This window comes from Vulpes lagopus, chromosome X (assembly GCF_018345385.1).
Source record: "Vulpes lagopus strain Blue_001 chromosome X, ASM1834538v1, whole genome shotgun sequence".
NCBI classification, from domain to species: Eukaryota; Metazoa; Chordata; class Mammalia; order Carnivora; family Canidae; genus Vulpes; species Vulpes lagopus.
This window is the reverse complement of record NC_054848.1, coordinates 116,237,320-116,264,132: the sequence shown is the minus strand read 5'-3', so window position 1 is coordinate 116,264,132 and position 26,813 is coordinate 116,237,320. Positions and strand designations below refer to the sequence as shown.

Here is a 26,813-nt window from a genome sequence, read left to right as displayed (position 1 = left end):
TTGGTAACTAAATAGTACTTTATTCTATTCCACTTTAGAAAGAGAAAAGAACACAGGCCTGGACATCAAGAGGCCTTCCCTGAGTATTGCCTAGAATACTACTCCTGCCCCTATTATCACCTTGCATCCTCTTACTTTTTTCCTTCCATCTGCCATGATATTAGCTACCCTGACTAGAATGTGACCTCATCAAAGGCAGGGGACTCTTCTGTTTCACTATACCATCTGTACCCTTGCACAGGAAAGAAGAATTCAAGGACCTAGTACACTTTACCTTACCTGTATATAAATGTCTACTTAGCTGCCTCCTTCATACCACAAATATTCATGAATTTGCAACTATTAATAGGCCTTGTGGAAAAAAGAAGAGAAGCAGCTTAAAATGGTGTGAAAAGGGAGGAAGGAGAGGACACTACACAGATCAACTACAATATAAAACAGACTCCGAGTGCTTTAAGTACTCAAACAATTTTCAGTGGCTAGAGAAATTATAAACACAATGTTTCTGTTAATGTGTTATATCTCTATAGCACATTTTGATCAAAGACATCAATGGCACATGTGCAGGTGGTTCACAGCATGTCCAGTGAAAAGATGTTTTCCCTATATGTGTTTATACTAAAACTCACAGATGAATTTTTCATAATACACCAGGAGGATTTACTGCTACTTAAAGAAACTCTAGAATGCTGCTCTATTATAAGGCATGATTTCTTCTCCTTTATGAAACTAATTTTCCTAATCCATTTTGTTTAAAATGGAGACAAAGTTGTAAGCCAACAATACATTATTCAAATAAAGATTCAGAGATTCAAGGAAAAGGCAAAAGGAATTTCCTAGCAGGCAAAGGAAATCAGTACTGACTTTCAATGATGTGCCCTCAGTGCTGCTTAAGAAGCCACATATAAACATCACGGGGTATTTTCAGATCATTATTAAGGTGGCTCAGTCAAAAGCACATGTCCATCACAGCTATAATTTTCAAGGTAGTTTAAGCAGTGTTAAATAGGAGGGGTATAAAACACACAGGCAAATTCAATGCTTCCCACTCCAGTGCTTAGTAACTTGAGGGCAGGGGAAACTTACCTCAACTTCATCACTTTCGTTTATATCTTTATTATAACCTACAGGTGGTGGGAATCTCACATCATGGAATGGAATCTGCCTCTCTGGCTGCCAGCTGCAAATAAGCAAATACATAATTAACATTCTTTTTGGTTTGATGGAAATAATGACCACACTGCCATCAACTCTTGGTTAAGTGTGACCCTCTGTTTTTCTAGTTTAAAGAGGCAAATGCTTTGAAAACAGTCAGTGTTCTGCTGAGTCGGGCATAATGGCAATGTAGAGACATTTCAACAAAGTATGCATGCAGCATAGCAGCCTTGTAGTTCTGTTTGGAATAGTCCTCTAAACACAACAGATCAACATTACAATTTTCCAAACAAGTCTTTCTTTCAGTAATATCAACCTCTAAGAGTGCTAAATGCAAGGCCACAACAGCAATTTCGTCTGATGCTTAAATTAAATGTTAGTAAGTGTTAGTAACATCATCACCATACTTCCACTTGCAAAAGAATTTTAAGCACATTCTAAGGACCACAGAAACTGGTCCTAAATGCCCTCTAATTCCCAAGCAAAATGGGGCAGTCAGCACATCAGCAATTCACAACTCACTTTTCCCCCTTTAAATTTTAGATCCCACGAGGTGGTCAATTCTTGCCATGGATAGCTGGCTGCTGATCAGCATGGCCTCGTGGGGTCTGCTAAACCACAGAAACCCGATGGAGACAGCCTATAGGAGTTTGGTAAGTTGCCTATGTTTTTAAATTTAAAATGATATGGAACAATTTTGAAAAACACCAAATTATTCTTTTATATCCAAAATGATATTAAATATTAAAAGACAAACTGCAAAAACATTGGAGGATTCAACTGCTGCAGCAGTCATTTCTTGTTTTCTGAAAAGCTTTCTTTAGTAAAATTGGACTGAAAAAAGTGCTAATTTTTTTTAAAAGATTTTATTTATTTATTTGAGAGCAAGTGTGCAGGGGTGGGGGGTGGAGGAGGGAGAAGTATGGAGGGGGAGAGGGAGAGAATTTCAAGCAGACTCTGCTGAGTACAGAGCTCGACTTGGGGCTCACTCTCAGGACTCTGAGATCATGAGCTGAACCAAAACCAAGAGTCAGATGCTTACACAACTGAGCCATCCAGGTACCCCTAATTTTTTTTTTTTTTTAAAGAAGAGCCATATATAAGAAGGGTAGGTAATTAAGTCAGAACTTGTGGAAATCCAATTAGGCCTGTATTATATGGAACCCTTTCTCTGAATTATACACATGTGAAAACTATTAAGCTTTAGAAAACATTGTCTTTACTTCAGAAAAGCCTTTTTATATTTACCGAAAATCAATGACTTTTAATATGTTATAAATTCATTGCTAAATGTGATTCAAAAAAATACATAATATTCTAAAGGATGATTTATTTTAAGTCTTAAGTGTACACAGAAAAATTCAAATTCTTCATTCAAAAATGTGAAATATGGAAGTTAAAAACATAGCATCTAAAATAAAATGGTATTATAGTAATAGGAATTTATGACTGAAAGGAAAGAAAGGGTAAATACAGTCCAAAGTTCTATAAAACATTAGTTTTTTTTAACAGAAAAACAAAAAGAAAATGCCCAAGAAAGGGCAGAAACTACTTTGGTAGAGACCTATCATACCCTAGTGATGTGCTCAAACCCAGTGTTGAATTTCAAACATACTTCATGTACACAAGGAAAACAGCTTATTTGTTTCAAATTCTCAGGACGACATCTTGAAGAGAAACTTTTATGCAGCTATAATACAGAAGAGAATTAGAAGGTCCGAATGTAGAATTATTCTAGGTTTATAGTAGAAATCTGAAAACAAAAGAGAAACTGATCTGATGAGTTAGTATATTAACCAGACACATTCTTAAATGCATGGAGGAAATGAGTGTTTGCTTAACACTTTAAACACTATAGGAGAAATTAAAAGTGGAAAATAGAGAGAACTCTTCTTTTATGGGAAAGTGTTTATCTAATAATGGGAGCAAGCAGATAAAAGTATAATTACAAAAAAAAATTACTCTCAAGTTATCAAAGATTGTCCTGTTAAAAGAGTGATATTGCAGTCTAGTGTATAACCACACAAATCCATGGATACTAGAAACAGCAGAGGCAAATTCTGGAACTTTTGGCTCTATGCATTCTGAAAAAGTTATTCATACTTATATTCTGGATTGAGACTAGACTAGAGCTGAGAATAGGGTTGGATATTCTAAATCCTTTTATCTCTGTCCCCTGAATGTGTTACAGGCATCCAAGAATACTACTACTTTGTCCTCTTGGTAGCTAAAAGAATCTAACAGTCAAATTATAGTATGTCTGGGTAAGATATGATTTTTTAACAAATTTACTGATGTAACTCACATACCATATAATCCACTTGTGCATGTACAATTCAGTGGTTTTAAGTATATTAACAGATATGTACAACCATCACCAGCCGCATTTAAGAACATTTTCATCAACTCCAAAGGAAATCCTATGCCCTTTAGTTATGATTCTCCCCACCCCCCACCCCCAAGCAACTACTAATCTATTTCTTTTCTCTATAGATTTGCAACCTGCTTTTGGGATACTATCAATTCTCTTAGTACACAAAATCCAAAATGTTGTAGTTGTTGACCATTCTTCAGAGTTCAATATGATCCTAAGATCATGATCACATCAACACTCTGGCTAAGCTGTTTATACGTACTTTAGAATCTTGAATTGCTACTCTGAAAATAGCCCTTATTACTTTTCAAAAAATTTAAGTCAAGAAATTTGTCTCTCTTGATAAAATGCTAACATCTATATGTCTTCATATGGCTAACATTCGTAGGCCTATAAGTATTTCTATTTACTCTTGTAGCAGAAAAGATTGGTTACCCCTGTTACTGATTATAAATACATGAAAATAGATGTAAAATAATATGATTATTCCTGATAAAATATACTAGACAACTAAAACCATCGATTTTAGATTTAACATTATAAAACCCACATTAATTTTACCAATACTCATGAATTCATTCATTTTCATCTTGTAACAAAGATTTCTATCCAAACTCTCAGTTATTAATACAGAAGTATCTGGTTTCTTTTTCACATTCAAGGGGACGGAAATGTAGGCATCAAGGTTAAACGAAAGGGATCTCTAAGGTCATTAGGCGGAACAGTCATTCCATTGGTTTTATCATGGAGTTGTTCAGGAACTTCCTGGTCAGTAACATGAAGATCCACTCCTGAAAAACACTCAAACTAGACCTGAAATATTTTAAATGAGGAATAAAAAGAATAATTACTATAAAAATATTTAAGAACCTGAACATTAACATTATAGCAAGACACTTACTTGTTTTCAAATGCAACTGTTATTGAATCTTCATGAACATCCTTTACAAATGCCTGTAAGAAAAACACCAGGTAAATTAACTTCTAAGCTTAAGACCATGTTTTTATTTAATTTTATAGAGATATCAAATATTTTCTGTTTAAGAAAAAAATGGAGCTTCAAATGAGAGTTTGTCTGTTTGTGAGGATGACCCATTCGTGGATCACATCTTTATTTAGCCACCTACTATGTGTGAGGCCCTAGGAATACAGATTAATTAAAACAAAACATGAAAAAGACTGCTCCAGATTTCAGCATCTAATGAGAGAGTGAGAGAGCAAAATAATTGAAAATTACAATGCAGGTGGTGAGTACAAACCTGGAGGTGCACTTTAGGCTAGAATTATTGAAAACAAAGAAATTTTTTCCACAAGCCACGTGCCAGCCTGTATAGGTCTGTTGTAACTTATCTTTTTCTCCTTAATAAATTTTTAGGAGAATACCACAGTAAATGACCAAATATAATCTCAAATCTAGGTATATACAAGCACACTAAATTTTCCTTAACAACAATATGCTGCTAATACCACTAAAATGTCCAATTACCAGAGTTTAATTAAATTCTCAATCTCAGAGGCACTTGAAGGAAAAAACAGTAATACAAAGTAGAGGTTTAAATCTTTTAAATCTGATGACGCAATTGCTAGTAATCTGCAGAAAGACATAACAGAAGTAATAGCTAACTAATTATCAAGAATTCTTTAATCAGCATGCCGTCCGTAATTCTATAAAATGACATAACTAAAGTAATAGCTAACTAATTATCAAGAATTCTTTAAGCAGCATGCTGTCTGTAATTCTATAAAATTAAGTTTTTAATAGGTGCAGGAAAGGAGGTTTTGCTTTTGTTTTGACAATTAGAGGAGTAGGGTAAAGCATAAAGAAACCCAAGGGGCTTTATCTCTTAATTCATTTTAAAATGGCTTGAGAGATTTAAGCTTCTTACTCAAAAGTGTTCTGTACACGTTTCTCTCCTTCCTTGGTTTCTCCCTGCCTGTGGGATTATGGCCAAACTCCTTTTCTGGCTGTAAAAGGCCCTTCAAGACCTGGCCCCACCCCTCACCTCTCCAAGTTTCATCTTTCACATCCCTGGAGGCTATGATCCAGCAAAGTGCTAAACTACTGGGCCTCTCTCCCTAAATGCTGTTCCTTCTTTCTCATTGTCCTTCCCCTCTTTTCATCTAGCTACATCCTATTAGTCTCTTAGGTTTCAGTTCAGATGTCACCACCTAGGGGAAAACCCAGATTAGATTAAATTCCGTCCTTTGCATTCTTATAGCATATCCCATGCTTATCCCTACCATAAACTTACCCCACCATATTATTATTATTTCCCCATTAAGAGTAAGTTTTCTAAGGTCTTAATATTTAGTTGGGCTTCAGAGTGCCTACTAAGAACTCCGTGAGTAGTTATCAAATGGATCACTGCCTAAGGGGTTCCTATCCTACCCTTTGAGGAAAAGCATACCGTGGTGTTATGTTCATCAGGGAAGACAAATTGAAGAAGGTGAGTTTCCTTATGAAACTTTGAAGGCTGAGAAAGAATTAGCCACACAAAAGGGAGTGGAGGATAGGAGAGGTCGGCCAGGCCTAAGGGGGAGGGGTAGGAACAAAAGCTCTGACCTGGACACACAGTTTAGGGTATGGTAGAAATAAATCCTTTGTGGGCAAGGAAGCCCACACAATTCGATGGGGAAAAAGAACAGTATTTTTAACAAATGGTGCCGGGACAACTGCATATCCACGTGCAAAAGAATAAATTTTTGACCCTTACGTCAGACCACATACAAAAATCAACTTCAAGTCTTTTTTTTTTTAATAGTTACTATAGGTCATAGTTTAATGTTCTCTCTTAGTGGCACATACAATAAGGACAACTTAAAAATCAGTGTTTAGATTCTATGAGGGAGGCTGGTTTTCCATTATCTGGAGGGCATTTTTTCCTTTCCTTAATTCATTCTCAGACATGTTTTTCAGGCATTATTTGAGATGACATCAGCATGTCCCCACCAGGGCACTTTGTTACATTTTTGTTTTTCTTAGATGCCAAAAAGATGGGACTTTCAAATAAATTTTTGAATTTTCAAATAAATCTATTTGAGGGAGCATGAGAGAGAGAGAGAGAGAGAGCGCGCAAGCGCATGTAGAGGAAGAGCTGCAGAGGGAGAAAGAGAAGCAGACTCTGCTCAAACTTCAAGTCTCTGAAGATGTTTACCAAGACATTTTCATTGGATCACTTGCTTGTTTATAGTTCTAGCTCTGGTTAGTTCTTGGTTAATCTTAATTTTAAAAAGTAAGCTCCCCAAATTATGAAGAATAGGAATAACAGACCCCCCCCCCCAGCCCCATTTCTCCCTTCTCTTTACCTGATAGCTAATACCGAATTAACAATCTGCTTTTAGGGGAAGGGAGTCCACCATGGGCTAAAATCAAGACTCCTATTAGGAGTGATCCCTTATGTACCATGAAAGGCCATTGCTTCTGTTTTCATTCTTGTCTGAAGGTTTATGTTTGCATGTCTTGGCAGTAATTAACGTAAGTTCCTTATTGTATATTATGCTGAAAATGTTAAGTCCTTTAGTCAGTTAAGGGAACCTTGTTACAGCTAAGTGAGGAACTGTTCTCACTTAATCAGGCATCTTTCCACTACCACTGACCTTGTCTAAAACTATTCTATCTATTCCACTATAGCAGCCATTGGCCATATGTGATTAAATTTAAATTAATTACAATTAAATAAAATGAAAAAGCAGTCTCCCGGTTATACTTGCCACATTTCAAGTGCTCAATTATTGCCACATAGGGCTTAGAGTGCCTACTGTAGTGAATAGCATAGGTAGAGACCATTTCCAATACTGCAGAAAATTCCATTGTATGGCACTGATCTAAAACATTTACAGGGGCGCCTGGGTGGCTCAAGTCGGTTAAGTGTCCAACTCTTGGTTTCAGCTCGGTTCATCTCAGGTTGTGGGATCGAGCCCCACCTCAGGCTCTGCACTGGGCATAGAGCATCCTTAGGATTCTCCTTCCCTCCCCCCTACTTCCCTCTCTAAAAAATAATAATAGTATTAAAAATTTTCCAAACATGGGGGACTGATTTCAAACCCACCTTAAAAGCATTCTAAAAGTCTTATTACTTTATAGCTGCATTTTTCTGTCACAAAGTTATTGCATAGTTTAATCATACTCATTCATCACATTTGCCTAGTTCCTAATATCAAACATTCCCTCAAAGGAGGAAGGTCTGCAACTGTTGTGACTATTAACAACCAAAGGCTTCGGAAAGCAATTCCGGATGTAGAGTGTCAGAAACAGTTTGAATAATCATACGGCCTACTAGCTCATGGCCTTCAAGTTAATGAGGCTTATCTATATGTGGATGTTTGCACAATTGTTCCAAAATCAGTCATTTTTAGTCACTTTGTATATTAAGTAAATACAGAAGGTTAAGTAATACCTTCTCCTTGCTACTGTAATACACTGACTAAAACAAACTATTGGTTACATCTCTCCTGCACTCACACCAAGGACAAACACCTCTAACGCCTTTTTACTAAACTGTCACCCACTTCCAACAAAGGTCCCATCCTCCTGCTGCTCATCACACTTTCTCCAACAGCTGTTCTTTTAGCCACCCCTCCCTTACTCCAATACTCTTCCCCTTGTTCCCTGGGTATCGCCAGAGCACCATCACCCCACCTGCCACCATCAGGAAAACTACATTTTGTTCTGATCCCAAGCAAAGTTGGTATTTGGGGAGAAGACAGGTTCAGGGGATTCCTGAGAGGTTACCAAAGAAGGCAAACAGAATGAGTTTGAATAGAATGCACAAAAGGAGCTGCACTGTTCTGAATGAGAGCTAGGGATCTTACAGGAGTCGGTAATGAGACCTGGGTTCAAAATTTTGGTTCTACAAGATAAGCTGTGAGACTCGACTCTCCAAGTGGTCTCCCTGCCTCAGATTCCTCAAATGCAAGTACAAAAGGATACAGGGGAACTGGACCTGCTTTCTAAGGGTGCTGTAATGAAATCAAACATGTCTATTGTCTACTACAATGCCCGCATGTCACATAGTTGGCACTAAATAAATTGGAGGTAAAGCAGAGAGGGGCATATTTTATAAAAGATGCAGAACCATAAATACTATTGCAGTTGAGAAAGCTACGTCTTAAAGCACACACACAAAAAAAGACTTAAAAATTGGGATACAAAAAGAAAAGGCTATTTCCTCGAAGAAATACTAGAAGGTTGTTTACAGACTCAGAGAAGACAAAAACGTAACAAAAATCTTTGGGGTTTGAGAAAGGTGCTAAAGTGCAGAAAGATATAGGCTCCTCATGAGAATAAAGAAATCAAAAAGTCATTATGTGATCCCCAACTTATTGGCAAATAGATCAAAGAAGCAATCACAAAATCATACTTACCAAAGTGTGCAATGACTAGAGTTATCCAATTCAAACATTACATTATGAGGATTGATGAAACTAAAAAGTCCATCCTTATTTGGGTGAACTCTTAACCCTCACCATCAATCTCATACCCCTTAACTTAGTAAACTCATGAATGAGTCACTGGTCACAAGAGCACTTGTACAGACAAAATTTCAATATAAGCCCCTGACCACCACTGACTACAACTACTACATTATCACTAAAGACAACACATGTAGTGTAATGACAACTCTCATTAGAAAAAAATGCAGAGCAGTGCAAAATGTCCCTCTTAAAGAAAACGCCAGGGATAGGACCAGAGGATAGGGATATATAATTCAAACCCAAGGCTTCCCATATAAAATTAGTTACCACTTTGCCACCTTTGTTTGTAGGCACTAACAACATAAAGGAATGAATAATGGAGAGGGAAAAGCACAATTAACAGCATCAACAACCTTTCAAACCACACAGCACAGGTCCAGGAATACTTGACTTTACTTGGGCACTTAACACAAATTCTGAGAAAAATGCATTCTTTCTGATTCATCCTGACCCCAAGACAACACACAGGGAGGGAGAGAGAATAGTATGAACTTTCCTGTGTGTGTGTATTCTAACTTTTTAATACTTCAGTTCTCATGTGTTTCCAACATAACAAAAGCAGATTTTATAGCAAGGTCAGAGATTGTCAACTTTCTCTTTCCTTAGTAGGCATTCATATGATGAAATACAGTATAATACATCAAGTTGTGAGAGTTAATAAAAGAGGAAGCAGATAGGTAAGCTGAGTAGGTCATGACATCTTTGCATCAATACTAAAAAGTGGCAGCATCACCTTCCAACTGTAAAGAATGCTAAGGAGGTGTTACAGCAACAAAATATAATCAAGGATTATAATGAAATAAGAAAATAGGCAGGAAATCAAATGCAGTTCATTTTCTCAAGCTAAATTTCATCATTTCAGGAAGTCAATCTATCTGATCTCAAATTCCAGATCGGAGGACCCTTACTAGCTCTGCTGCTTAGTAGTAAGCCACTTACCTAATCTCTCTGTACATTTCCATCTTCATCTATGAAGTGGAAATAACAACAGGACCTCGGGATTGTGGTAGAGGATTAAGTAAATTATTTAGAGATGTCTAGAATAGTGCCTGGCACCTAGAAAGCTCTCAGTTATTGTGATCATGACTGCAGTCATCTCAGGTGCACCTTCCCACAGTGGACAGGAATCAGAAACTCAATTATTGTATCACTAAATTTTGCATTTAATTAATAATTTGGAGGTTTTTCAGAATGTGTGACCATGAAGTTGGAAAATGCACAGTTCAATGGGGGAAAAATAATGCTTCCACAAAGACACCAAACATTAAAAAGTTAGACTTGGGGAAGAAAAAAAGATGTGGTTGACCTGAATAATTCACTTCCTTGACGTACATAATAACATCTGTATGCAAAGTTAGATCTAGAGACTTCAGAGAAAACACGAATAATGCCTTACGCAAGTTTATTTGTGGTAAAACACTGATTTCTAGCAGGCTAGGTAACTAACGTGACATGCTAGGCCACTAATGTCTTAAAAATATTTCCTCCTGACTGTACATTTTGTCATAGGTAGCTGCTAGTTCCATAATATTACTCACCATGTGAAAGCTATCCTGATATCAAACTTAAAAACATAAGATATATTAGATGAAAATCTAAAAATAATACAATTTAGCTTTCTCACACCATATTACAATAACGAATCAGATATCAGTCACTATATTTTCAGAAAACAAAAAGGTGTTAAACCTTATGTTTCCAACACATGATTTATGCATCTTCAGCAATTTTCATACTGGTACCCAAAACCTAAGGATCAGGATATACTAGTATATTCATATCAGAATGACATACATTCTATACATAAAATGGAGTTAAATTCATTTTCATTCTCAGTACACCAAAATTAAAGTCCCCCCTCCAAAGAAACCCCCAACATAAAAAAAACCCCGCAAAACACTATACTATTTTAGGTAGATGTCCCTAGAATAAAGACCTTATTTCAACATTATGCATTTAGGAAACACTTCGTAAAGATTTTGTGAGGTTTATCCAAGGGACTTCATGTCTTAAATAACATAAGCGTTTAAGGTGTACAGACTAACTTTCTAAGTCAAAGTAATACCTAAGCACAAAAGTAGTGGCTCTGACAACTACTAAATCTAACTTTCAAGTGTTTAAGAATAAACAGAAGGAAAAATAGAAATGAGCTGTCCAATCTTAGGGTTTAGGTTTCATGGTTCTGTTAATTCTGAATCCTGAGCTTTATTTTGCAAAGAAAGAATCCACATATGTCCAAGTATACTTTATCCAGTTTATACTGTAAACTTGGACCATGTGCTCAGAAGATGGGGAATCATTCCTTGCAATATGGTGGTTCTGTTAGGCAAATCAAAGTCCAATTCACTAATACTGAAGTCATCTGAGTTGTTCAGTTTTTTAAAGGCTTTTCTATCAATTTGATGAACAGGTCCCTATTTTTTCATGAATGTAACATTTCTCCACAGTAGTTCATTTTTTATTGGTCTTTATTTCCCATATTTTTTGCCCATCTCACTGGATAAGCAACTCGGTTTACTTTTTGCTTTACTTTTGTAACTCACAACAATGAGTCCTATAAAAACTTGAACCTTTTTCTACCAATACAGACCATTCGAAGTTTTCTGAAAAATAAACTTTAAGTAAATGTAATAGCAATTTCTCTACGCATATTTGACCAAGTTTCACATTTCTCAAGGAACTAAGGGACAATCCATTTTTGTTATTCATCTTCAAATTAAGCAAATTTGTTAAAGACAATTAAAATGGGGGATTAATAGGAAAGATAGAGGATTCTTATTATATTCCAATCACCTTGCAGACAAAATCACCAGAGCAAATCATTGGTTGCTGCTGGAAGAGAACAATATGTCCTTCAACACCCCGATGTGCTACTTAGTAGCCCCTCCTGTAGCAGGCAAACTCCACTGGAAGACGTTAACAGTGGTGTCCAATCTTACCAAATATTACAGGCCTATTAGAATACTGCTCAATCATTAATCGCTACTTATATTTATTACAGTTAGTACCACAAATCTGGTGAGCAAAAGTACCAATCTAGGAACCAGATGATTCTACACTAACTAGCAGGAATCACTATGGATCACCGAAATAAATACAACCAAAATTTTGACTGCAGAGTCAACTGAGACAATTTTATATTGGTGAGAATGTTAACATAAACGCTGGGTTTCTTCCTTTTACAGCTACAGGTTTTATCTTTTGGCTCAAAGTATGAACAGTTTACATAGTTTACCCACTTATGAAATATGCTGATCTCCAAATACCTCCACAGAACTGGTAAACATGAAGTCAATTGTTAGTTTTCCCATTGCAAACGGGTCTCATATGAAACATGTAAGTTATGCTATAATAAATTTAAGAATTGTGTTGGACAACAATAACTAATTTCCATGCTTCTTTCCATATGTACCTTTTACTGCCAAAATACTGTACTAAGGTGGGATATTACCTACAGAAGTTATAGAGGAACATTCAAGAGAAAACAAGAGTCTATAAATTATGAGATCTAGACTAAGTATGTATCAAGAGATGCAGAACCGATACATCAACGTATTTCTAAACCTCCTTTTGAAAATCTAAGCTATTAGTTGATCTGCAGTGGTGTAACGTAAAAAAGAAAAATCCACAGTAATACTATGCATGTCTATTTAAAACCTGAATACCGTCGACTGCAACATTACACATTCAGAGAAGACAGTCAAGTACTTGGAGCACAACACAATTATCTCTACTCACGATTTAAAATTCTCTAGTAATAATGCACTCTCAGTTAATTGCCTGAAGTTTCGTGGCAGACATTCAAGGCCTTTGGAGGGTTAAATTTTTTTTTTTCCTTAAGCAGCAGAGTTGCTATAATGCTTTTAGATGCTGAAGCATCTGAATTCCTGGATTTGGCCGCATTTACAACAAGGGAGAGGGAACGCGAATATTTAAGATAACGAACTTCTCTAATGCATTACTCGGTTATGTCAGGGTCTTCCTGAAACTTTTGGATCTAAAATCTCTTCTGAAATCCACAAAGAGAGGCCACCAAAAATCAGTTGCCATTGTGAGTCGGTGCGGACTACAGCTTCTTACTACTCTTTCTCCACACCCCTTGCCCTGAACAGTGGAGCTCTCCGAAGTCCCAATGCTGGACCGGAAAAGAGAAGCCAAAGGAGATCTCAAAAGCTCTTGGCAAGGCAGGAGGCGGCTCGACGGAAGCGCCCCCCGCTACTCAGCAACTACCCACACGTCAGGCCCGGATCCCACTGGGAGAGGATATTTAGGAAAGGGAAATAAGCCGTCGCCGGCAGTTCGCGCGGATACCGGCCCTTCCCGCCAGGATCCTGTACCTGCTGCCGGCCCTTGGCCATCCCCGGCTCTCCGTCTGCTCCCGAGAGGACACCTTCGTCTCCTCGCCCGCTCTCATTCCCACAGGCACCGGGGCCTCTCGCAGGAGAGGCAGCGGGGCTCGAGGGGCTTCCTACAGGCCCCAAGTCCAGTCCTCCTCTCCCAAACACCATCCCAACGAGTGCTCCCCGGCCCCCGGGAGCGGCGCTCGGGAAGAGGGCCCCAGGCCTGGCTCCCGCCGAGGCCGAGAAGAAAAGGGAGGGAAAGGAGGGCGAAGATGGGGCCTGCCCTGGAGCCAAGTACCTTGTAGAAAGCGCCATTGGAGCCCCGCACTTCCACCACCAGCTCCTCCATCTTCTCGAAAGCCCTGCTCGCGCCGGGAGCCCGCCCCCGAGAGGTGGGCTGCGGGCGCAGGAGGCCCAGCCGCCGCCGCCGCCGCCGCCGCCGCCGCCGCTGCCGCCGCCGCGCTCTCGCACGCCCCCCGGCAGCGGCGCCGCCGTCACCGCCGCCACCCGCGCTCGCCGTCGGCTCACCGCCCGCTCGGAGGCGGCCCCTCACCGGAAGTGAAACCGAAACGGTGCCGAGCGCCTGACTGAGGCCGAAAGCTCCGACCGCTCCGCGTGTAAACAGTGAAACCGCGTCACGTGACCGACACCGCCCCTCCCCCCGCGGGCTTGGCCCCACGGTCCCGCCCTCTTTCTCCCCGCGGGCCCAGGAGCGCGCGCATGCGTGCTGCTGGGGCACCGGCTGGGGGCCGGGCCCAACGTAAGGCGCGCGGGCTCGGCGTGCGCGGGCTCGGCGGAGGGCGGGAAGGCGGGAAGGGCGGTGACAGGTTGCGCCGCTGGCCGAGGCGGCGGCGCTTGGCGTCGCTTGGCGTCGCCCGGCGAGGGCCAGAGCGCCTGTTCCTGTGGAAGGTCAAGCAGAGGCGTGGGAACGGTGCTCCGCAGCGTCACGTGTATGCACTTATCCGAGTGCGGGCTGCCTTGGGTTGGAGGGTTCGTTTAACTGGGGCAGAGGCTCATTGAGCTGGCGGTGCAGGAGGGGACAAGACTAAAGGTGAAGAGTCACACTGAAGACGACTTTGAACTAGTAACAGTGGCCTCCACGGTGACCCAGCCTTGTGTGACCCTTAGAGGCAGCAGGTGGGGGTCACGCCGCTCCCAACGCAAGACCTTTGGGGCTGTCCTGTGGCTACATCCGGGGCCCCCTGAGGGCAGCGGACTGCGTCAGGACCTCCAGAAATGTCAGTCCGCCCTCACACCCAGCACTGACCCGGGTACTTCCCTTCCCTCGGTTCAGTTCCATACTTGACTTTAAAAAAAAATGTCTTAAAACACTCGTTAAATTTCTTTGCAATTTATTTTCCTACTATTTGGCCCCTACTGTATGCCCACCCTGTATAAGAGGGTGGAGTGTGCGCATGTGGACAGCAGTCAGGTGACCTCTCTGCAGGGGCCAGTGCGCCTGTTTTCGGTGCTGCTCTCCCTCTTTACACCCCCCCCCAACAGTACAACAAACCTCAGCTCTTTCTTATTCCTGTTTCTGCACCGAGCTTGCATCCACGTTGACCGGCCTGTATCCTACGGAGGAGTTTATTGAGCCTCTACTATATGCCAGGCACTGTGCTAAGTGCTAGCGAGGAATAAAAAGAGAAAAGTTGCCAGCATTTCACCTACGAACGTAGAGGCATTGATGGACATAAATTATCAGAAAAGTAAATGTGGAGTTGCAACTGCGATAAGGGCTGTGAAGAATTAGATACACCTATGATAGTGGCCAGGACCCAGTCTGGGTGGGACAGGGGTGGTCAGAACTGGGAAGTGACTCCAGCTGGAATGTGACCAGAGAGAGCTGGTGGAGGTTGGGTGAACCGCCCCAGGCAGGTGCCCCAGAATTAGAGGTATGCTTGGGCCTCCACTTTCCTTCCCACCCTACTCCTAGCCAGAGCAGTAGGGGTGGGGCTCCAGTTTTAAAGCAGTGGATCAAAGGCCACATTCCTTGAGGCCACGGTACACAAAAATGAACCATTGGAATAGGGTTTCTGGGGTAGTCACAAGCTGTGAAGACTGCAGGGTGACTGAAAGAGAATCTCACCACGGGCTCGATGGGAGCGGAGCCTGCTCTTTAACCCCAATGTGCTTAAAGGGGACAGATTGACTCGAATGGTTATACCATCCACATGTAGGGTGTTGTTCAGTTCATCCAGGGCTTTCAGACATTATCAGCTCTTCAAAACTTCTACAAGCCCTGCTAAACCTGGTGCTGTTCCGTGAATCTAGGAGTCACTTCATGCCTCCATGTCTCTACACACACATCTGGTTCCCCAGGACTACCCTTTTCCTTAGGGTTATCAGATGGATTCCGTTTTTGAAAGATTTATTTTAGGGGAGCCTGGGTGGCTCAGCAGTTTAGCACTGCCTTCGGCCCAGGGCCTGATCTTAGAGACCAGAATCCAGTTCGTCAGGCTTCCTGCATGGAGCCTGCCTGTGTCTCTGTCCACCCCCCCCCCCCCCCGCCGTGTGTCTCTCATGAATGAATGAATAAAAGATTTATTTGAGAGAGAGAGAGAGAGAGATAGAGACCAGGGGAGGGGCAGAGGGAGAGGGAGAGAGAGACTCCCAAGCCGACTGCACACTGAGTGCAGAGCCTGACTGAGGGCTCGATCCCAGGACCCTGAGATCATGACCTGAACCAAAATCAGGAGTTGGATGCTGAGCCACTCAGGTGCCCCTCGGATGGATTCCTATTAGCTAGTTATTTTTCCTCAGGTGCAGAGAGTTGAGTTAACTTTGCTCCTCAAAAACAACCAAAAAAAAAAATAATAACTTTGCTCCTCGATTCTTAGCACATTAGCATCATCAGTCACTGCCAACCCTTCTTATTTTTATTATTTTATGTGGTTATTATTTTTCATTGTCTTAATACCTACTCTCATCCTTCCTCTAGATACCAACTGCGATGTGTTGATCTAGATCCTTGATAATTTAAGACTTGCAGTGTTTTGTGTATGCCTTTACATTTAAAGAGATGATATTGGACTGGAAATGTGTTTCTCACTGTTTTCACTCAATACTGTGTTCTTGAGTTATATCCACGTTGCTGTGTGTACACCTAGTTTTTGGCTTCTCACCGCTGCTGAGTATTCCATAGATTTTACTGATGATACATTTTCCTAGTGATGGGCTTCTAGGCTACTGCCAACTCCCTGATGTCACACTGTGGTGAAAACCCTTGTGAATGTCTTTACGAATTTTTTTGTGTGTGCTCTCATAGAACTTTGTACACACGTCCTGCTTCGTCACCACACTGCTTGGCATATGGCAGGGAGTCAGGAAATGTTGGATACCTCTCCTATGATGCTTAATGTACTACAATCACTTGTTTATATTTCTGTTTCCCTCATTGGACTGTGAGTTGCTTCCAGGCAGGAAAGATGTCTTATTTTTCTTTGTATCCTTGGCACAAGGTGGTTGATTTTAGGAAATGTTTGATGAATGAATACCTGCCTAGCTTCACTTCCTGTATCTGCTCTTAGTCTTGTTCTGATCTCTAGCTCTTGCAAAGCCCCCTTTCAACACAAGCTTAGCTGAAGCCAGATGCAAACTCAGTCCCCTTTGTGAGCCTGCTCCTCCCATATGTTCTCTCTCTTAGTAACTGGCAACTCTTTAAGTTAGTCCTCCAGGCCTAAAACTGAGTCGTTGTTACCGTTTCCACCACACACCTAACCCATGAGCAAATCCTTTCAGAGTCTACAATCTATTTTTCACCACTTGCACTGCTAAGACCATGTTCCAAGCCCCCATCTTCTCTTACCTGGATGACAGCAAAAACTTTGCTGGTCTCCCGGCAGCCACTCTTACTGTCTTGTGTATTCTGAACACAGAAGACACAGTGACCCTATTCAGGTGTCAGCCAAGGCACTCTGCCACTCAAAACCCCTCCGGTTGTTCCCTGATCGTCTCGGGGTTAAAGCCAAAGTGCTTATTTATTCTGACCTCTGTTAGCTATCTCACCTTCTACTTCCCCCTTTATTCCAGCCATACTGGCTTGTTTGCTGTTTCTTGAAAACACCATGCAAGTTCTGGCTGTCTCTTCTCTCTAGAACGTAAGCTCACTGAGAACAGAGATCTTTGTTTCTTTCATTCACTTGTCCCCAGTGCCTACCACAGTGTTTGGAACATAGCAGGTGCTTATTGAATGAATATTTATTGAGTGAACATATGAGTGAATATGTGTTGAGGACCCAGTTCAAATCGAGTCCGCGCCCATGCCTATGTTTATCTGATACTGGAATTGATGCTTCAGCACTTCTAGCCTTGTCTTGGCCCCTAGCTTCCATTAAGTTGCTGCCTGTTGTCTTTGCATTGATTTATTCTGTGTTATTTCCTGCTCCTTCGCAATTTGAGCCCTCTGAGTCTTTTTCATGCCTCAATCCCAGCTGAAATGCCCTTTGTCCTTTCTAATTCTAGAAACCCTATGTATCCTCTAGGACCCAGCTAAAGCTTCACTTCTTTCATGACACTCCCTCACACAATTTCTCCTCAATTTGACCTCTCCTTTGAACTAGATATTAAAAAACTTTTAAAAATTAATACTCCTTATCTTTTAGAACAGTTTTAGATTTACAGGAAAATTGAAGCAATAGGAGAGAGTTCCCATATCAGTTCCCCGATACTCCCCCCACCCGTTTCCTTTGTTATGAACATCTAATAATATTGTTACATTTGTTGTCATTGATGAGCCAGTATTGATACATAGTTATTTTTTTTAAAGATTTTATTTATTTATTCCTCAGAGATACACAGAGAGAAAGAGAGGCAGAGACACAGGCAGAGGGAGAAGCAGGCTCCATGCACCGGGAGCCCGATGTGGGAATCGATCCCAGGTCTCCAGGATCGCACCCTGGGCCAAAGGCAGGCGCTAAACCGCTGTGCCACCCAGGGATCCCTGATACATAGTTATTAACTAAAGTCCATAGCTTACCTAGAGGTTCACTCTGTTGTGCAGTGCATGGGTTTTGACAAATGCATAATGCATCCACCATTATAGTATATAGAATTATTCTGATTGACTTCTTTCACTCAGCATAAATAGGGAAGGGGATCATAAGCGGAAAGGGGAAACTGAGTGGGAAAAAATTAGAGAGGGAGACAAACAATGAGAGACTCCTAACTGGGAAACAAACAAAGGGTTGCAGAAGGGGAGGGGGGTGGGGTGATAGGGTAACTGGTGATGGGCATTAATTAAGGAGGGTACATGATGAGATGAGCACCGAGCGTTATACTGTATGTTGGCAAATTGAATTTAAATTAAATTTAAAGATAAAAAAGAGTAATCCCACTCCCCTAAAAATCTCTTGTACTCCACTTACATACATCAGCTGAACCCACTAGATTTTGGCAACCACTGATCTTTTTACTTTCTCCATAGATTTGCCTTTTCCAGAATGTCATATGGTTGGTTCCATACAGTATGGAGCCTTTTCATATTGTCTTCATTTTAGATTCTTCCTGTCTTTTCATGACTTGATAGCATGTTTCTTTTTATTGAGGAATAATATTCTATCATCTGATGTACATGGTTTGTTTATCCACCAATTGGAGGACATTTTGGTTGCTTTTAGTTTTTGTCTATTATGAAAAAATCTGCTGTAAACATTCGTTTGCAGGTTTGTGTGGACGTAAGTGTTCAACTCATTAGGGTAAATATCTAGGAGTGCAATAACTGGATTGTATGGTGACTGTATTTGGCTTTGTAAGAAATTGCTGTCTTCCAAAGTGGCTGTATCATTTTGTATTCCCACCAACAATGAATGAGAGTTACTGTTGCTACACATCTCCACAAGCTTTTGGTATTATCAGTGTTTTGAATTTTGGACACTCTAATAAATGTATAGTGGAATCTTGTTCTTTTGATTTGCAATTCCCTAATGACTCATGATGTTGAGCACCTTTTTATGTTTAGTTGCCATCTGTATATCTTCATTGATAAGGTCTCTGTTCAGATCTTTTGCTCATTTCTTAATTAAGTTGTTTTTTTATTGATGAGTTCTAATAGTTATTTGGATAACAGCTCTTCATCAGATAGTGTTTTGCAAATATTTTCTCACAGTCTTTGGCTTCTCTTTTCATTCACTTAACAGTGTCTTTCACAGAGCAGAATTTTTTAATTTTAAAAAAGTCTAATTTAGTAATTTTTTCCTCATGGATCATGCTTTTGGCGTTGTATCCAAAAAGTCTTCAGCAAACCTAAGTTCACCTAGATTTACCCCGTTAACTTCTAGAAGTTTATAGTCTTGCAGTTTCCTTTTTTTTTTTTTTTTTTTTTGCAGTTTCCATTTAGGTCTATGATTCATTTTCAGTTAATTTTTGTGAAAGGTGTAAGGTCTGTCTAGATTCTTTTTTTTTTTTCTTGCATATGGATATCCAATCATTCCATCACCATTTTTTGAAAAGACTCCTTTTTCTCCATTGAATTGCCTTTGCTCCTTTGGAAAAGATCAGTTGACTATATTTCTATGAGTCTAATTCTGGTCTCTCTCCCATTCATTGATTTGTATATTCTTTCATTAATACCATACTCCCTTGATTACTGTAGCTTTAAAGTAAATCTTAAAGTTGGGTAGTGTCAGTCCTCTGACTTTGTTCTTCAGTATTGTGTTTGCTATTCTGAGTCTTTGGCCTTTCCATATAAACTCCAGAAGCAGTCTGTCAATATCTACAAAATAATTTGCTGGGATTTGATTGCAATTGCATTGTAGATCAAGTTGAGAAGAAATGATAACAAATATTGAATCTTCTGTCCATGAACATGGAATATCCCTCCATTTAGATTTTCATATATTTCTTTCATCAAGGTTTTGTAGTGTTCCTCATATAGGTACATATTTTGTGAGATTTATGACTAAGTATCTCATGTTTTTTGGTGTTGATATAAATGGTGTTGTGTTTTCGAATTCCAGTTGTTCATTGCTTATATATAAATCTTTCTCTAACCACTGCTTTTGCTGCAACCCATAAGTCTTAATAAGTTGTATTTTTTTCATTTAGTCCAAAATATTTTTATTTTTTATTTATTTATTTATTATTTATTTATGATAGTCACAGAGAGAGAGAGAGGCAGAGACACAGGCAGAGGGAGAAGCAGGCTCCATGCACCAGGAGCCTGACGTGGGGCTCGATCCCGGGTCTCCAGGATCACGCCCTGGGCCAAAGGCAGGCGCCAAACCGCTGCGCCACCCAGGGATCCCAGTCCAAAATATTTTTAAATTTCTTTTCAAACTTCTTTTGCCCATGTATTGTTTAGAAATGTGTTGTTTAATCTTCAAATATTTGAGGATTTTCCAGTTGTCTTTCTGCTATTGATTTCTGATCTAATTTTGTTGTCTGAGAACAGACATTATATGATTTCTGTTCTTTCAAATTTGTTAAGGTATGTTTTGTGGACCAGACAGTGGACTGTTATGGTGAATGTTCCATGTGAACTTGAGAAGAAAGTATCCTGCTGCTGTTGGATGAGGTAGCCTATTGATGCCAGTTAGATCGAGTTGGTGGATGGAGATGTTCAGTTCAACTATATATCCTTACAGATTTTCTGCTGCTCAGTCTATCAATTAATGAGAGAATAGTATTGAAGTCTTTAAATATAGCAATCGAGGGATCCCTGAGTGGCTCAGTGGGTTTAGTGCCTGCCTTCGGCCTGGGGCATGATCCTGGAGCCCCAGGATTGGGTCCCATGTCAGGCTCCCTGTATGGAGCCTGCTTCTCCCTCTGCCTGTGTCTCTGCCTCTCTTGCTCTCTCTCTGTGTCTCTCATGAATAAATAAATAAATAAAATATTAAAAAAAAACAGTAATCGATTGGTCCATTTCTCCATTATAGGTCTATCAGCTTTTGCCTCAGATATTTTGACACACTGTCGTTAGCTGCATAGACCTTAAGAAATTTTATGTCTTCTTGGAGAATTGACTTCTTTATCATTATGTAATACTCCTCTTTATCCTTGATAATGTTCCTTGCTCTGAAGTCGGCTTTATCTGAAATTAATATGCCTACTCTATCTTTCTTTTGATTAGTGTTAGCATGGTATATTTCTCTCCATCCCTTTACTTTTAATCTATTTGTGTTTATATTTAAAATGGATATCTTGTAGACAAAATGTCATATCTTCTGTGACAGTCTCTGTTTTTAAATTCATTTTTGTAGACTATTCACATTTAGAGTGGTTACTGATATAGTTTGATTAATATACCATGTTTGTAACTGTTTTCTATCCATTGCATTTGTTCTTTGTTTCTTTTTTATCTTCTTCTTTTTCTACCTTCTCTGGTTTTAATTGGGCATTTTATATGATTCTATGTTCTCTCTTTAAGATATCAATTATACTTATTTAAAATGTTTATAGTGGTTTCTCTAGAATTTGTAATATATATATTTATAACTAATTTAAGTTTACTTTAAAACAACACTATATGGCTTCATGGGTAGTGCAGGTACCTTATTATAGTATTCTCAATTCTTCTCTCCTGTCATTTAATTTCACTATTTATGCTCAATAATCACCAGTACATTGTTGCTATTATTGGTTTGAAAGATAGTTTTATGTATTTTAGATCAATATTAAGAAAAACAAGAGGTTTTTTTTTTTACCTTCATTTATTCCTTCTCTTCCTGTCTCTCTATAGATTTGAGTTTCTAACCTGCGTCGCTTTCCTTTTCTGCGAAGAAGTTTTAACATTTCTTGCAACGTAGATCTACTAGTTTGAAATTCTGTCAGTCTTTAGCTAAGAACATTTTTATTTCTTCTTCACTTTTGAAAGATAATTTCACTGTGTACTGAATTCTATGTCTTTTTTCTCCTTTCAACACTTCAAGTATTTTATTGCACTCTTTTTGTTTATATAGTTTCTTATGAGAAGTCTGAGGTAATTCTCCTTATGCCTCCATAGGTAAATGCCACCACCACCATCCCCTGACTTCTTTCAAGTTTTCTCTTCGTCTTTAGTTTTTCTTCAGTTTGAACATGATATGCCTAGGTGTGGATTTTTCGGTATTTATTAAGCTTGATGTCCTTTGAGCTTTCTGGAGCTGTAGTTTATTGTCTGTCATTAATTTTGAAAGATTCTTAGCCTGTATTAGTTCAAATATTTTTTCTCCTTTCTCTCCTCTTCTGGTATTCCCATTATGCTAGTGTTAGACCTTTTGCAATTGTTCCACTGTTCTTAGGTATTCTCTTTTGTTTTTTTTTCTTCTTCCACAACTTTTTTCTTTTTGCATTTCCGTTTGGGAAGTTTTCATTTGCATATCTTCAAGCTCACTGATTCTTTCCTCAGCTATGACCAGTCTACCAATGAGCCTATCAAAGGCATTCTTCATTTCTGTTACACTGTGGTTTTATTAATTTCCATAATTTTTTATTCTTTCTCAGAGATTTCATTCCTCTGCTTACACTACTGACTTATTATTTTTCATATTTTATACATACACATTTTTTATTATTTCTATTATCAAACAATATCAAACTTACGGAAAAACTGTGATTACATTACAGAGACTTTTTTTCTTCCTGAACTATTTGGAAGTAAGTTGTTTACCTGATGCCCATTACTTCCAAATACTTCAGTGCATATTTCCTACAAACAAGGGCATTCTGTGCATAATGACAATACCACCATCAAAATCAAGAATTAACATCAATAAAATACTACTATCCAATCCTATTATTCTATTCAAGTTTGGCCAATTATCTCTCTAAAGCCATTGATAGCAAATGGATCCAGTCTACAATAATACTTTGACATTTGATTGCCACATATATATAATAGTTACTTGATTTTACCTTGGTTTTAATCTCCTTGACACATTTCAGGATTATAAGATATTTTGTACACTGTCACTCAAATTGAGTTTATCTCGTATTCTATCAATACTAGATTCAGTTTATACATCTTCGGTAGTGATATTGGAGAATGACACTGTGTTTTTCTTATTTCCTTCTGTTTCTGCTTATTCCATTACTGCTAACATTCATGAAAATATTTTTCCTCAAATTTCTACTAAAACTATAGTGCTACTGCTGGGGATTTACCCCAAAGATACAGATGCAATGAAACGCCGGGACACCTGCACCCCGATGTTTATAGCAGCAATGTCCACAATAGCCAAGCTGTGGAAGGAGCCTCGGTGTCCATCGAAAGATGAATGGATAAAGAAGATGTGGTCTATGTATACAATGGAATATTACTCAGCCATCAGAAAGGACAAATACTTACCATTTGCTTCGACGTGGATGGAACTGGAGGGTATGATGCTGAGTGAAATAAGTCAATCGGAGAAGGACAAACATTATATGGTCTCATTCGTTTGGGGAATATAAAAGAGAGTGAAAGGGAATAAAGAGGAAAGGAGAAAAAATGAGTGGGAAATATCAGAAAGGGAGACAGAACATGAAAGACTCCTAACTCTGGGAAATGAACAAGGGGTGGTAGAAAGGGAGGTGGGCAGGGGGTGGGGGTGACTGGGCGACAGGCACTGAGGGGGGCACTTGATGGGATGAGCACTGGGTGTTATTCTATATGTTGGCAAATTGAACACCAATAAAAAATAAAATAAAAAATAAAACTATACTGCTGGACATTTTAAGGTATAAGGGCAGGAAAAATATGATTAGAGATAATAGCAAAAATTATAAGCTGGAAACCACCAGTGTGTGTGGTATCTGATTTTGAGTACTGATTTGTTCTTGCATGTTGTCTCCTTTTTCCATTGGAATCTTCGTATATAATTCATGGTTATTTTAAATTCCCCATCTAATAATTCTAGAACCAGTATCATATTTAAGTCTCATTCCTGTGCTTACTTTGACTATTCAGACTGTGTTTTTTTTCTTGCCTTTTCACATACTTTGCAATTTTTGGTTAAAATTAAGGAATGAGGGCAGCCCCGGTGGCACAGTGGTTTGGCGCCACCTGCAGCCAGGGGTGGGATCCTGGAGACCCCGGATTGAGTCCCATGTCGGGCTCCCTGCATGAAGCCTGCTTCTCTGCCTCTCTCCCTCCCTCTCTCTCTCTCTCTCTCTCTGTATGTCTTTATGAATAAATAAATACAATCTTTAAAAAAATAAAATAAAATTAAGGAATGATGTATTGAGTAATAGGAACCAAGTTAATTAGGCTTTTAGTTTGAGGTTTTATGTTAATTTGGTTAGGAGCTGAGCTGTGTTTAATTGTTGCAGTTTAGGTGACAGTTCGGTTTCCTTCAGTATCCTTGCTTTTTTTTTTTTTTTTTTTTGGTCCCCTTTGTTATCTTTGGGTTTCCCTGAGAACTCCTTCTTATATAGTCTACTACTCAGCTTTCTTAGTTCTAATCCACTATTACCCTGGAGTCCTGTTGACAGTTGTGGCAAGGTATTAGGGAGGGAAAGCATTTGATCATCTTATGACTAACTCCCAGAGTTTTAGTACACCTGAGTCCCTGGCCTGTGTTCTTCAGAAGCATCTCTTAGCTTTTCCCCCCCAACCTTTAGGTGATAGAGGAAGGTTAGAGGGGACTAGCATTAGCAAATAACCCCTCTGCCAAATTAGGACTGGCTCTGGTAAGTAATTTCCCTTGGAAGGCAGGCCTCTGTTGTAGAGAACAGGCGGTGTATTTTAGAATGGTTGCTTTTCTCCATCTTCTTCAGGAAACAGAAGGGACTTTTTCACTGATATTCACTGTGAGAATCTGGTGGGTTTCTAGAGGCAAAACCTATGAAAATGTAGGCCTCCCCTTAAGATTGGTCCCCAGGAGTTTTTAACTCTCAACCAAGTCTACACCCAGCCTCAAGTAATTCATTAAAACCACCGTTTAAGTGTTCCTACCAATAATTGGCTCCAGCAGCTTCAGCCTTAAGTAACCTGATCTCTGCTCTGATACTCTGTAGGCACCTGTCTTTCTGCATTTTAGGCTGGCAGTCTGCCCTATGACCTCAGTTCTCTGGGTCTAAACAAAGTCATTGCTTTTCTGTTTGCTCAGCATCTTTCTTGTGAGGCCAGGAGTGAGAACTTCCACATTCTCTACATGTCAGAGCTCCATATTAGACATTTGAGTTGGAATTTCTCTTGTACCTTGGCGTTGTGTGTCAGAAATCCTATTCATAGCCCAAACATCATCAATAAGCCTGCACAAGTAGAAGTATTAACTTTCAAGGTCAGTTAAGTATCTACTTCATAATGAGATAATTATATTATTTTCTTTTTATACATTAAGAACAAATTAGCATGCAACCTATAGCAGGCAGTGGGCTGGCTAACTCCACTTCCATTCCTAGCCTTATTCTCCCCTTGGCTGCCTCTACCCTAGAGGCCAGAAAACATAAAGATGCATTTTTTCCAGCTACCTGGAGGCAAAAAAATGGCTACAGGGTTTCTTTCTTTCTTTTTCTTTTCAAAAATAAGATGTAAACCTGAGTTTATTGGGAAGTTTCTGAGAAAGTGCTTTTTTTTAAAAAAGGGGACAAATTTGGCTGGTGTTGCTACTTCCTCTGTAATGCCTGCCTTGATTGTGGATTTGATACCTAAAGCTAGGGAAATCAGGAGGGGATCACCAAGTAACATCAGTGAACCATTGCCAGCAGCCACCTATCACCAGATTTCTTGTGTCAGAAAAATAAACCTCTATTTGATTTAGCCTTCTTAAGGTGGCTTTATACCTACAGATATAATGCACTTCTAACTCATGAAACACCTAACCAATATGGAATCTGAGGTATAAAACCAAGAAATGAGTCTGATAGATAAACACTAGAAAGAGCAGGAAAAAGTTTGACTACTATGAGAGTGTAATGCTGACACCCACCTATTCAAATAACTAAAGCAAAGATTAGTCTTAATGTTGAAATACCAGGGACTAGAGTTTTGCTGATTGCCATTTGTTCTACACATACATTTTGTGAGATGTGGAAGGAATGTTGATTTTGTGTAAGTTCAAAATCACAGTGACCAGTAGCATGAGAAAAGGGAAATTTTTAAGGAGATTGGAGCTATTGTAGTATCCCAGTGCTGCACAGATGAAATTAAACAAAGGATAGATTTCTCAAAATATCTGAATTAGGGGTAAGAGGTTCTTCCTTAACCAGTCTCCTTGGGCTTATTGGATCTCTGTGTGCTTCAGTTTCCCTATCTGTAAAATGAGGATAATAATAGTATGCCCCTCACTGGGGCATTGTGAGCACTAAGTGAGATAATCTATGTGAAAAGTTTAACTGCTGTCTGCACACCAGAAGTATTGTATCAACAATGTTAGAACTGGATTGTGGACGTAGCCCTCTGCCTTACTAGCCACAAACTCACACAGAACATTGCCTCACTCTGGAGTGCAGCACACATGACTGGCTTGTTCTTCATACATCAAGGAGTACTCCAAGAAGGACTCTTTTTTTTTTTCCAAGAAGGACTCTTAATAGCAGGACAGAGAAGCATTTCTTAAGTTGCAATGGAA

At 39.5% G+C, this 26,813-nt stretch overlaps 1 protein-coding gene across 16 annotated transcripts in view; it reads right to left on the bottom strand.

Moving 5' to 3' along the window:
- The window catches only part of FMR1 (FMRP translational regulator 1), a 37,753-nt gene extending 23,781 nt beyond the window's left edge, over window positions 1-13,972 (bottom strand). For 8 of the 16 annotated variants that reach the window (XM_041741162.1, XM_041741163.1, XM_041741167.1 and 5 more), the window contains exons 1-3: window positions 13,643-13,970; window positions 4,431-4,483; window positions 1,087-1,180 (exon numbers count right to left, since the gene is read on the bottom strand). In XM_041741162.1, the coding sequence (XP_041597096.1) occupies window positions 1,087-1,180; window positions 4,431-4,483; window positions 13,643-13,693 (198 nt within the window). In that variant the 5' untranslated portion in view covers window positions 13,694-13,970. Of the gene's footprint in view, window positions 1-1,086; window positions 1,181-1,677; window positions 1,796-4,430; window positions 4,484-13,642 lie in introns of all 16 variants that reach the window. The other 8 variants (XM_041741165.1, XM_041741168.1, XM_041741170.1 and 5 more) reach the window with 4 other exon arrangements.
- Window positions 13,973-26,813: the final 12,841 nt, after the last annotated feature.